This window comes from Parambassis ranga, chromosome 2, assembly GCF_900634625.1.
Source record: "Parambassis ranga chromosome 2, fParRan2.1, whole genome shotgun sequence".
In the NCBI taxonomy this organism is placed as follows: Eukaryota; Metazoa; Chordata; class Actinopteri; family Ambassidae; genus Parambassis; species Parambassis ranga.
In genome coordinates, this window is record NC_041023.1 from 7,727,978 (window position 1) to 7,742,108 (window position 14,131).

Here is a 14,131-nt window from a genome sequence, read left to right on the forward strand (position 1 = left end):
AGCCGTGTGTACAATCTGGAGACTTGTCAATAAGACACCTCAGTTCATATGTGCCACATTTAGCTCATCACAGCTGCCCTTTATAGAGTTGCAAGCTAAATGTCACAAACCTGCTCAACCCCAAGCTGCTTCTATGATTAATTGATAAGCATTGCTACAGACACATCAGATCCCCTCCGAGCACGATCGAAGATGCATAAAAATAATCTGCTTTAAATAGTACGTTGATGTGATTTTTATTTTTTTTTTTTTACACCAGGTACCAGATTTTATTGAAAATTACAGGATCAGTGCATGAGCTGATGATTTATCTGATACAAAAGCATGAAGGTGTTGCCTGTATCAATGACATTCTCAGTGTCTGCCGGTCCCCTTTTCACACTGAAGGGGGGGGGGGGGCATCTGGCTTTTGTCTGCAGTTGGAAAGGGTGCAATCATCCTTCACTTCTGGGTCATGACTCTGCAGTGGTCACAGCTCCAGCTCTGTAAATCCAGTGACTCTTTGTCATCTCCTGCACAACTTCCATCTGTCTACACATAAGCCCCTTTCTCACAGATATCATGTCACACTGCTGCTAAGAAGACACCCTCTTAACATCAACGTAGAACAACAACAACAACAACAATAAGGACGCACTGCCACATCAGTGAGAGCTTTTTAAAAGCATGTCGCCTAATCAGAGGTCGGGCTCAGCTCACTGGAGCTGGCTCGCCCCTCTCACGAAGAACTAGTCACTGTGCTCCAGTCTGCTGGAAGTCAAATGCATTTACAGCATTTAAAAGTGCTAAGATGGATGCTGGACCAGGAGATGCCATCAGTATCCTGAACATACATCGTTACACATTGTGAAGGCCAAACATTAAACAATCTTATTAAAAATGATCTTATGATTTAAGGAATAAGCAGGACTGTCAATCTGGATTGTCTAAGCATGACATCTGCTTATTTTAAAAGTCTAATTCTACTGGTCATGTGTACAGGAGGAGGAGGAGGGGGAGGAGGACATGCAGGCAGTTGATGGACAGTGTCTGCATCAGAAATTATGTCCTAGAGGCTCAGGATGGAGAAGGATAACCAGAAGGGTAAAAATATCTTGTGTTTTCTCGGCTTGCCCAAAAAAAAAAGGGGGGTGGGAAAGAAATTCATGGGCCCAAGGCGAAAGAAAACCATTTGAGAAAATTGCAAAGACAGGATCTCACTGACAGGACTTCCAACCAGACTGACAAAGCCTTTCTGTCCTTGGCAGGAAGAAGCAGCCCCCTCTGTGTGTTGCATTGAAGCCGGGTGAAGAACAGCAGAATTGTGATGGAAACTTGGTGTTGGAGAACAATCAGCTTGCAGCCGCCTGTCACACTCAAGGCTGACAACTGTGGCAGAGTGGCAAGAAGGCCAGATTCTCAACAGATCATGAGAAATTGAGAAAATGAATAGAGGATTTGTGCCGTTCTATTTCTGCTAAACTAACAATATGATTCCATGAGGAAGAGACATATATGAGAGGGTCATATCTTCCAAAGATAGGCGTTTCATGTGGAGGAGGACGAGGAAATCCAGCGAGGGGCAGTGAGTCAGAGAAAGCCGGACTTATCTTGTTCCATCAAGTGTGCAGCCTCAGACGTTTCATTAAGTGAAGCACTCCTCTCTCCACTGCATTATGCTTTTTCTTTTTTTTTTTTGGTTAAGATGGAGAACAGCATGCAAAAGCTCACAGTGTGCAGTAGCTGTAACTATAATGGACCGTGAAGATGGTGGCCATACAGATCCTTCCAAAGCATCGACTGCAGCTGAGATGGAGGAAACGCCGTCACAGCATGTTTTTTTTCATAATACACATACAGACTGCAGGCAAGTACTATTTTAACCTGACAACACATATTAACCCATTCTGTCATTTCTTTGCTTTGACTTGGTGAATTAAAAATCTTTAATCTGACGGACGGCGAAGCCCTAACAGCCCCCTATAATCAGCACAGGTGTTCAATGAGATGATGAGCTAATTAGCAAACTACAGGTATCAGTGAAATCAGAGTAAAGGTCTCACTGACTGCCAATCAGCCAGGTCACACACTCTGACTTCACCTGAAGTGAGCAGCACATCTGTGTTTCTGCATGGAGAACTAATAGCTACATGCTATATGTCATGACATGTGTCAATGCACCTTAAGGGCAACACTTATGTTGCCCTAACACATTATGAAAGCTATTCTGGACCAATCAGCCGGTAATTTTCTTGCCGTCATAAGGTCTGACACCCTGCATTACACCGATAACCCAATTCGTGGAAACACACATGAATCACCTGCCAGGACCAGAGGACCAAACAGCCTCTGGTTACAGCCAAGTCCTGCCAGTAGAACATTTTGTTGGAATGATCGACTCTTCCTAGAAATCTCAAGTCATGTGCACCAAGCATAAGCATCTGTATATATATGATAAAAAAAGAAGCATTAGAGGTCATGCAGCCTGCAGTTCATCACCTCAAAAAAAAGTTCAGCCACACACCGAGGCTGGCTGGCCGGCTGCCCTGTGTGTGCAGCTCTGATGGATTTCAGCTGGTGTAGACCCTCCTCCATCCACAGACCAGCTGTCACTAACGCTGTGTGAATGCTGCCACATGAGAGCATGCAGATATTTCAAAGGGGTTGCAAGTTTTGCTGTAATATCTGCACTTACCCAAAATAACAGGACTCCCCTTATGAAGAAATCTTGACAGTTTAGTTACATCTGTGGATGCAGACTGGATCCGGCGGTGTTCCAGGGCACTTGGGAAGGAGCTGAGGTTCCAGGTTTACTTGATTTTTGGGACAAAGGTAGAATCAGTTTGTGCAGACCTGAGAGACTGAGGTTTCCAAATAAAAGGCGCCAGTGCTGTCCTCTTTGAAAGATACTTGTGTTTTATTCATTAGGGCCAATTCGTTTGTTTTCAGCTCCTCCTGTGTCTCAGCTATGCTGCAGTGTGTCCATGCATGCCTTTGTCAAGTATTGGAGTGGTGGTGGGGGGGGGGGTGTTGGCTGTCACAGGGATCCCTTCACCTTCAGCTCAGTCCAGCACAGATGCCAAAGCTTGCCTCTCAGCAGCGGCTCTGTCGTGCAGCTCAGCAGCTCTCCTCTGCTTCTCCTCCCTCTCCTCTTCCTCTGCTCCCTGTCCTCCAACTCTATGGCAATCCAGGAACTGTGATGCGATCCCAATGCAGCTTCCTCGGTAATAAAGACAATCTCTACTGGGGACGGGTTTTGTCATCTTAATTGTTTGTTCTGGGCGCATGTGACTCCAAACAGCCCCCTTGCGACGCGTTTTTAATCTGGGAATAATATCAACTCCTGTTTGCGCATTTGGCGTAGCGACCCCACAGATCCAACGAGTTCTTCCTTATCGCCTAAATGTACATTTAAAAGCCCTCTACAGAGACTAACGGCACAACGAGGAATGTGTACAGTTACATCTACAGCACGCTGCACGCTAATTACGCCGTTCACTGATATTTAAATAAATATTAGGGTGATGCCTGCGGGCTATGCCAACTCTTGACAACACCACTGCACATTACGCGCACAAAAAGCATGAAAAAACATGAAAATGATTACCCTACAGATGGAATTTCAAAGACGTGCTGCAGCATTTGGACCAAATCTGATTCACATTTTCTGTCGTGCACCTTGTTTCCAGCTCGGGTGATTTTTTCTTTCTTAGAAAGCGTCTGTAGTTCACCCTGCGTGGCATAACGACGTCCCCATAATCCAGAGATGAATCCGGTGCCAAATCTGACGCGGTGTCCTTTTGCGCCCTCGATGTCCGTCACCCCCTAATTTTGATTTAACAGCAGCGCAGGAACAAAAAAAGGTGCTGGATAAACGGAGAAGTCTCTCCCTCGAGGGCGGAGATAGTGCGTAAGATAGACATGAAGATTAACCAACGCCTCCAAACGCAGCAGAGTCCGCCCAGCGCTGAACCATCTCTGGAGTTTGTAACACCCGAAAATAAAACGGAACGGGCGGCCGCCCACTGCGCAGAATAATTACGCCGGGGATGATGCTGTGGAGTAACAAAGTTCATTTAAGTTCTTCAATATGCAGAGTTTTTAAAAAAAAATAAAAAATGGTGCCCCTTGTGTTGAGTCTGCATCTGGGAAAATTTCCATAAACTTATTTTTAGCCAACAGTGGGGAAAGTGATGCTTTTTATAGACCACAGAGATCATTTTTAACTTGAATAAATACGAGCCCAGAGAGGTGGATTTACAACAAAACAAAAACGGGGGATATAGAAAAAACAGATTATCCTGTGCAACCACAGGCCTCTGAATAAAGCCCACGTTTATTCTGCTCTAATTGGTTTGTGGAAACTTAATTTCAGTCATGGAATAGGCTATATGTGAGTATGTATGACTTAAAAATAACCAAAAATGTTCTTTCTCCTTCATTACCCAACCTTTATGTCAATGGACAGGACACCACGCTCTCATTTCCTCTTGCCGGTTAATCCGGCCACATTTTTGTGCAATGGAATATTTAATAAAAAGATATAAGTTTAATAAATTCTAAGTCTGATATCTAAATTAAGGACTGGAGCTGCATACAGACAGAGCTGAGCAAGGTATGTAACAGTGTTTGTTTGGGGGGGGGGGGCTGCAGCCTCTCCCAGCTATCTACCATTCACAAACACACTCACATCTAAAGGCAATTTAGAGTGACCAATTAAGAAGCACCTCTTTTGGAATGTGGTAGGAAGCCGGAGTACCCGGAGACCCACACAGGGAGAGCATGCAAACTCCACATAGAAAGGCCCCAGTCAGAATATATATGATACAAATATGTATCACTGCTGGATGAATGTACTATTTGACCACAGCTTAGAAATGAATGAGTCCTGTGAAGCTTTCCAGGATAACTCTCTATCTGTGTGACACTGCAGTGGAGGTATATCAACAGAAATCAGCACTTGGTGAGTATTGACAAGTTCATAGCCACAATCACAGGTGACGTGAGTCACTGTCAAAAATGTGACAACCAAGATCATTGATCACAGTGTGACCATTTGCTAGGTGGTCCACCAGCACCACTCCCAGAACAAAGAGGCGATGGCCTCTGTGCCTGGTGTTTCCATTGTTTTTATTGCCCTTTCATCTTTGGTTGGAAGTGGGGGAGGCAAGTCTCATCCACGGTTGCAGATGGCTAACGAATTCTCTCAGGATGCCAGAAGCGTCTCGTTGACATGTTGTACCAAATCAAAGTCATGTTGTGGATCATATCAGTGGTTTCCTGAGTGGGGATGGTGACACCTTAGGATGCATTTAGCAGCCCAGTTCTTCCCCATACTATCAGAGCAGGACCCTCCACTAGTGTTTTCACTGCATATACTCATTGACCTCCTCGGGCGATAAGCCCCTTGAGACCCAGGTAGAAGATGACTACACAAAGGTTGATGCTGTCCACTTCCTCACACAGTACTGACTGTCAAACATGTCCAAGTGAAAAAGTGTGCATGAAGCACACAAGGAGCTGAATTCATACGCATACAGGAAGAGCTCATCTCCCTCTACTTTATGAATAAACGCCAAGCCAGGATGAGGGCTGTGCATTTTGTCCCTCATTCCTGACATTAGTGGGAAGGGATTGTCTCACAGCCAACACGTCTTTGTTTCATGTGTTCAGAAAAACCCAACATCCCAAACAGAGGGGAAACCTGTGTGCGACTCATCTGGATTTTCACTCTAATGGATTTTTAATTGTGGTCACAGAAAAAAAAAAACTGTCCACATTGGTCCAGACGTGCGGAGGCAACAGCGATTGTTCCACTTTAAAGAATTTTTATTTTGATGTGTAAACATGTTACATAAATATGTATCGCTAATTGTTAAATCCTGAATGCGTCATAGATGGTTCTGTGGGCATTTATATATATATATAGATATGGCCATATATAAAACATCCTTACATAAATCCCTAAAACAAACATGAGGCTGCTGCTAAATTGTGGTTCAAAAAATAAATTACCTTTTTTCCAAAAAGGTAATAAATCAATAAAGGTTTGATGACTGATTGTTTAGTCTGGTCTGATTTAAATTTTTTCCATTAATACGTTAGGATTTTAGTCTAGTTTTACTGTGATTGTTTTATCAGAATTTGTGCAGGCTAGCTGCAGAACACACTAGAAAGGACGCGGACAGGAAGCAGGAGGGGATGCTGCTGAATGTCAAAGTCTATCTTGGGACAGTGGACAGCACAAGCAGTCTTCAAAATTACATCAAAACATAAACTGGAAATGACACATCCTTACTCTTTCACTCTCTCAATCACACACACACACACACACACATCACCATGGAAACTGATGAAAGAATAGCTGGTCTGCAAAAAAGAAAAGCTTGACAAAGCATATAAACACACAGAAGAACAAGCTGGACGCACAGCAATGCACATTTATGGAATAAAGGAAAAAATCCAGAGGGAATGATCCAACTAAACCTTTACGAAATTCATCTACCCTCATTTTAGCCTCTGTTTGATCCATGTGCAGGTTCAAACTCCCCCCAAAAAAGGTTCACTGCATCAATGCAAACAAATACAAATTCAACCAGAAAAAAATTAAGGAAGTAAACAAGAAGGAAAGAAAGTTGTGCAGATGAGGCAGATAGCAGAACAGAGAGGGTGGGCAACAGAAGAGGGGAGAGGACAAGGGAAGCAGTACAGCACGGAGTACAGCACTGTACACCACCTACACTCGTCTCCATGGCAACTACCACACTAGAACGAGTGATAATGCAGTTCCCTCTCTTCCTATTCTGAAAACTGTTCAATTGGTACCATATGCACTGTGCAGTATGTGGGAGACAAAGCTCTCACTATTCTGTTGTTGCAGAAGATAAGAGCGAAGCGTTTAGAAGAATTCATGCTGTGGAGGAAAAAAAAAAAAAAATCACTGCTGGCTGTATGTTTTAACTGCATTTATCACATCAGTCTATCTGCCAGCTTCGCCTGACACTGAATTCATCATCACCGCTTTAACTTGTTATTTTTCAAACTAATGTGTTGGATTTTCTTCGCCAAAGCTGTGTGGTGCAGTGTGTGGGCGGCATTCGCTTTCGAATAACAATTATTGACGTTAATGGTACAAAAAGGCGCACTATGTAATTAAAGATGTAAGCGACGCTGATCGGGCCCTTGCACCCCTTGTGGTCGGAGGGCAACGGTGCAGTGGAGGGCTCTTTAATCAAGGGGTTCGACCAAGCGGCAACCTTCGGGGCTCAAAGTTGTAGCCCATGCGGAAGTGTCAAAACTTGTAATTCACGCTGCAACAGCTGGGGGTTGGCTCCAAAAGAGAGTAATTTCCCATAGACTCCCATGTTAAAATGGCCGACTTCACAGCAGAAAAAAACATGTTTACGGCCTGGTACAAAAAACCACTCTGGTCTCAGATGATAGGTTCTCTTCTAGTGTCAATTGTAGGGGGGGTGAACTTTTTTACAACCCACTCGTTTCAATTGTATTTGGACTTAAAATTACGCATAATTATGGGCGTTGCCGCTTGAGTGACAGACAGTTGCCGTATCACAGCGTGAGTTTCCTGCTCCCACGATCGCCCGCCCCCCTAAACCCTGCTCGTGCTCCCCCTCTTTGTCCATATTTGAGAGTTTTGGCGGACGTGACGCTGTCAACATGGCGGCGGTCATCACGTCCCGGAACCTCCCACGAGCCTCGAAACGGCTCTTCAGAAACAAACGGGTGACGTCACGGAAGCTCTGTCCATAGTTTTTACTGTCAATGGGTTCGACTGATCACCCACATCAAATCGGTCACAAAAGTCTCATTAATTCATAATGTTTCATGAGAATCCTTTGATTTCATCACACCATATCTTAATTTGGAGTCACCGGGTGACTCGTGACATGGAACCATTATATTGTCATTTTGTGTTATACTTTAATCTCTGTGCTCAAACATAAAGGGGCGTAATGTCTGAAGTGTCTGACTTATATCTGGCTTTAACCACCAAACAGTGAGAGAAATATTCGAGTCTGTCACACTACACTCCACCCACTAACACTTTTTAGCCGTCGTTTTATTCTGTTCCAAAAAATAAATCAATTCGTTGTATTGGGTGACATCAGACTGAGTGGAATCATTGAATGCTCCTCTGTCATTCAGTGTGACTTTGTTAGGCAGACAATCATGATTAACACAATGTACAATCAGTCTGTCTACTCAGCATATGACAAGCACAGAGCAAGTGAGGCTGGTCCTCCAACTGCCTGCTCAGAAAACCTGCAGACGGCTCATCACTCTGCATGATAGTGCTCCAACCTAACCAATAAAGATTTCATCATTGCTCCAGCAGTCCTTCCAGTCACCTGGATTTCCTCCCCCCGTTTTGAAATACAACATTTTGATCTAGATGCTAATGCTGAATCCATATTCATGTCTATGCAAATGACACTTGCAATGAATTATTCCTCTCAGTAGATCAGAGTCTTAATGAATGCACTGCTGTCTGATTTTTAAAAGGTCCCCATTCACACAAGTTTCAGAGATCCATTATCACAGCCAACAAAAGCTAAAGCAATCACAAAGATGAGGTCCAGCTGGGTCCCTGTTCCATAATATATAGACAATATACTTTTATATGCAAGATTTTAAATCTACCCTTCTATGCGTGCATTTGTTTATCAAAAAAAAAGAAAACAGGACAGAAGAGAAGGCAGGAGATAAGGAAGAAGAGAAAGCAGGAGGACAGAAACACAGGAGCTCAAACATGATCACATGATCATTTTGGCAGCAAGATCAACTCAGAGTTTTGGGAGCTTTCCTGCAGAGGTAAGATTTCTGCCTGAACCATCTGCAGAGAGCCAAACTGATCTGAAGGCAGGCTCTGCAGGATTTGTACCTGAAACCCCCTACAGGAATTCAATGTCAGCTTCATCAGGCATTCAAATGAACCAAGTATGAATGAGTGATGAAGCTGACAGCTGAAAAATACATGCAAAATATGACTTTTTTGTTGCAGGATATTTAGCCTTGAAAATGTTTTGAACATGTGATGCTGGGGGCTATAAGACACTGTGCTAGGAAGGGATAGGTTAATTGTGTACAAGGGGGTCAGAGGGTGCCGGGCTTGTCGAGCACTGTGGTGTTCAGGAGTGGCTCTGTTGCTCTGCAATTGTATTCTGGAGAGAGTAAATATAGAAAACCTAATTTAAGGTCCTGGAGGGATCTGCACAGCCGGCATTGTTCCGAGGCTGAAGCTCAAACAATTTTCTGCTATTAGCCATGAAAATAAAAAAAGGACCTTTTGTAGCAGCCGACCAGCTCAAACCTATTCAGAATGCCTGTAAACCGCCTGCTTTATTTAGACACTGCTTTTTGCAGAGCAAGGCAGCGAGCAGGGAAAGAAATTCAAAATCTGACTTGTGATTAATGATGAATACAAATATGAAAGTGAACATTTTCAAGTATATTTTATATGGTTAATACTGAGCCAGGGAGGAATTATAGCTTTGATCAAATAAAACTGTCTTGATGATTTTGTCAGACACAAGAAAATAAATTGAACTCCAGGGTCCTGCTTCTCTAAAACAATTTCATCTGCCTTCAGTAACATGTTGGACTGAGTGTGAAATGAATGTTTTAAAAAACAAACATGGTATTATGCAGAGAAGAGAATGTGGGTGGCAGAAACTATAGAGGATAAATATTTTTTTACAGTAAAGAGTGACAATTTTTGATTTTAATCTCACTAATGACCACAGCAGAGCCGATAAACAGTTCTATTGTGGATAAATATTCAATTTTCTTTGTTTTTCAACATGATGCTTGTCATTTTCATTCTTTCGCTACTTCAACCCTCTGAATTTTTTTGTTAGATGCAAGACTGCAAGGTCCATAAATATATAATCAACAATAGTATTCTAACGCCAGCTTCCAACATTTATTTTTTGTAATGAGACATATGTACATTTGTAGAAACAAGAAAACATTACCTATAAAAAAAATCTAGCCCACAATAACGAAAAACATACAAAGCTGCCTCTGCCAGAAATGATTAATGTAAATAATTAAACTATACCCACAGAGACCTTATAAGGAAGCCTCTTTGATTATGTCAGGTTAATGTTTGTTTTGAGTTGTGCGGTCTGTTGACTGTTCAATCCCAAAATGCTTTTTTCTCCCAGCCGATTCCAGGGGAGGAGATGCTGTAGGTGAGTAGACAGTTGTTTGAAAAAAATGGTGGCTGCAGTAGACAGCATCAGGTTGCAGTTTTTAGCAAGTGTCATTGACATTTAAAATACCTACTTCTAAATGTCTATCTTCATGTGGCTACAGCACCCTGCTTAACCATCATTTTCTGACGAGCACCTTTTGTCGCGGAGGAGTCGAGTCCCGTCACCCCTCCCGAAGTGTTTGGAAATCCGTGAGCAGTCACGTATTTACGATAAGCTTCTCGGATTATGCGGAAGGCTCGCGTGTTAGCGTAAGGTATGTCTGTTACCGGGTCTCGGTACAGTGCGGCTTTGTGGGTGACAGGACAAACCTCCTGGACGGGCAGCTGAGGGCTTGACTGGGCGGTGCGTGGAAAAGCCACTTCAAAAGCTTCATCATCGCTGAACGTTATGTAGGTACGGGAGCAAAGGCCTCCGGTGGGCTGCTGGGAGGGCGTGGTGGGATTCTGCGGTGCGGTCTGTGGAACGTCCTGATCCAGCCTGGGACAAACATTACAACAATGACGATGAGTTTGTTTTGTTACATAGGTGAACTACATGTTGTTTACTCATCTTATTTTTGTACGTTTCATGTCCCTAGAGTTCATATTTACCCTTCAACATCCACATTTTCTTCTTTTAGGAGAGAGTGGGAGACAAGGGGCATGAGGACCGAATGGTATCGGATTGTTGGTCCCTCAAAGCGCCGCTTTTTATGGACCTGTTTCTTCTTGTCCGCCTCCAGACGTTCATAGTTTTCTACAAAGCAAAATCAATGACACAAACATGCAGGAGTCATTTTGAGAACAGTTCTCTCTTTACCAGGAAATGTCACTAAAACAGCTTTATCTTAATCCTGCAACATGTTCTCACCGAGAGATCGAATGTTGATCTCAGCTGTTATCTTAGCTTCAGCCAGCAGCTCTTCCTGGGTGAGGGGTCGGTCACGGTGGGCACCTCTCCGTCTGCGCGGGGCATCCTGACGCTCCTGTAGTCGCAGGTTGGTCTTCCGTGTATGCTCACTTGTAGACTGACGTACAGACTTTCGAGCTAGAGAAGAGTTAAGGCACAGAGCTTGAAAATAAAAGAACACATGTTCAAAAAGTGTTCACATGTTCAAATGCTAGAACAACTAAAATGTGGAGACAAAGAACATGTAGTAGTGAGGGAGGTTTAAAGTTATCTTACTTTCGCCAAAATCTTGGAACTCTTGTGGAATTCTTCTCTTCAGTTCTACTTTGGTTTTCTCTGTCTTCTTCTGCTCCTCTGAGGGTCTTTTGGGTTTGGGTTTTGCCACCTTTATGGGTTCCTTAGAGCAAACAAAAACCAAGAGTCTTAACTAAAAGTTAGCAACATGGAACAGCAATGTAAGAGGCAATAACAGATATTAAATATAAAATATATGTATTTATAGTAATCGTGTCTCTAGCTGAATGTAGAACACTGTAGTAAAATCATGTATGGGAAAAGTGCAGTTATACTGAAATATACTTAGTATTTTAAGAGTAACAAGCTATCATGCACAGCTTGACACAAAGCCTGACAGCTCCTGAAATAGCTACAACACCTTATAAGCTTTAGTGACAACTCGGCTTTTCCTCCGAGGTGCATCCTCCTCCTGGTCACTGTCAGGCTCATCCCCCTCATCAATGTCAAAGTCACTGTCCACCTCATCCTCTGTGTCCGAGTGATCTCCATGATACTCATCATCTCCTGATTCCTGAAAAGAAAGTAAACCTGATGAAGATCTAATGAAACACAGATAAACAGATTACCGCTTAATAAATTTTAGCAACACAAATGTGGATTGTTTTAAACTAATTAGCAGCTAATTACACTTTTAATTGCATAATTAGACAAGAAAAGAAATGTTCATGTTTAAGTATGTGCACAGTCACAGTCCAACAGATATAACTGAAGCATCTGAGGATTTGCCTGTCATTTTTTTCTTTTTAATCTAGCTTCTTGTCAGAACTGCCAGAGCAGCGGCTGCCAAATCCCCCTACACAAGTTGGCCCTTGAACCAGCAGCTGTTTGAAGAAAATCAGCCAGACTGTAAATTAGGGAAACAAATTAGCATGTTAAATGTAAGCCGCAAATGGGATTGCCACAAAATTAGGCAGTGGTGTGTAATGTTCTGAAACACAATGTAATGCGGGTCTTTCTTCTTTAAAAGCAGAAAAAAGCTGCAATCCAGTCTCATCCACTCAATATTTACAGATGATAAACATATTTGTTTTGTTCATATTTGAATGGACCGAGACAGAACATTCTGGAGTTATTTGTCACCATTTCAGATGAATCACTCTGGCATGGTGTTTTTGGAAGCATATTTTGGTTAACTCTTTTTTATTTTGTATTTTTTTGGCATCCTCTCCATTTTGGAATTCCTATCAATGTCTCACTCACAAATTCAAAGATCTGAGAAACCAAAGACTTTTGGAAAACTACATACGTATGAGTGTTAACACAGTCAAACCAATAGATTGTTGCAGAGACTTTGAGGTGCACAATGGCCAGTTAATGCATCGTTACTTTAGAATAATGGGCACAGTGCAAACAGTCAATTTGTTACTATTGTATTATATGTATGATCAGACAACCAGCTGTTTCCAGCAGTACCCTGTTTAGTTGCTATGTACTATTACTCTAACCACCACTCCCAAAATGTAACTTTTCTACTTCTGATAAGTAATATGTAATAGGTTAACCCATTAGGCATGGACCTGTCCCTCAAGAATGATGAATTTGTAAGGGTCGTAATGTCTGTCAGTATCAGGCAGGATCATGAAATGTCCTGCAGGACTGTTAAAGTAACATTACGGTTAGCAATGCTTAATAAATCTATACAATCGGGTAGCTTTCCAGTATAAACCTATTACACCTTATTTTGATAATGCACATCATTTTGTCAATAAAAAATACAGTTAAATCCATCTATAAATACAATCCATTCATTCATTGTAGTGTAAACTAGCTTGAGCTCTATCGGGGGCAAGCTAATGCTAACTCCCTGCCGCACTGTTTGTAGGTTTAGCTACTCACATCGTTGAAGCCTCCATATGTTGTTTTATAGAACTCGTCCTCTTCTTCGGCATCCAGTAATTTTGACATGCGATTACCCGCAGTCTTTCTGGGTTCGCGAGTACCTGCGAGACTCATGGCTGCAATTTACAAACAATGCTAACCAGCGTTTAGCTATCTAGCTAACTGCGCTATGCTAACCGGCTTTGAGGGACCTGTTTTTTTTTTACTTCGTTACTAAGTGTGTTTACTCAAGCGTCCATTGACGCCTATAATTACTTAAACCACAAAGACGGTGTTTTTTTACGCGAATATTATAACGTATACTCTACAAGCAAAGGCAAAGCTAACAATAACTTCTGTTTTTTTGTGGTAAACTATCTCTTCCGGGATAGCATGTTTACTTCCGGTCTACCCTTGAGTTCATTTCAAAATAAAAGCACTCGCACTAAGACTTTAATAATTTTAACCATAGGTGTCGCTACCATTAAATCAGACAGGGACATATTAAATTGACAATGGGATGTGTGGAATAATTAGGACATTTACAAAACATGAACATAAAACTCTTTTTGAAAGCACAATTATTTTTATTTTATATCAGACAGAAAATTAAAAATTACAAAAATGTACATTTCATTCATTCATAAAATAACTAACAGTAAAACACAACAGAAACATTACAGATGCAATGTACATTACCTTAATGTAAGGTTAATGTTCCTATTGTTGTGTCTAATTTTTAGATCCATAGTAAGAATCATTTACTTGAAACCAGATGAACACACCCAAAAAACCTAAACCCTTACTGTAATGAGGTCTTAAATATCTTTTTATACAAAACTTTAGCATGTAATGTATTTATACAAGCAATAAGTAGGTAATGTGCGATACATGCAATATGTTGTTCCCTT

General features: G+C 42.0%; 1 protein-coding gene across 2 annotated transcripts; it reads right to left on the reverse strand.

Annotated features, from left to right (window-relative positions):
* Window positions 1-9,900: 9,900 nt before the first annotated feature.
* On the reverse strand, window positions 9,901-13,611 carry vps72a (vacuolar protein sorting 72 homolog a). Of its 2 annotated transcripts, none has more exons than XM_028399091.1 (6): window positions 13,239-13,611; window positions 11,761-11,913; window positions 11,382-11,502; window positions 11,067-11,243; window positions 10,808-10,952; window positions 9,901-10,694 (listed from the first exon to the last, which is right to left on the reverse strand). In XM_028399091.1, exons 1-6 carry the CDS (start codon window positions 13,353-13,355, stop codon window positions 10,304-10,306), a joined length of 1,104 nt encoding a protein of 367 aa, XP_028254892.1. In that variant the 5' UTR covers window positions 13,356-13,611; the 3' UTR covers window positions 9,901-10,303. The 2 variants fall into 2 exon arrangements, with proteins under 2 accessions (XP_028254892.1, XP_028254891.1); XM_028399090.1 differs by having other exon boundaries at window positions 11,067-11,267.
* Between the last annotated feature and the right edge of the window lie 520 nt (window positions 13,612-14,131).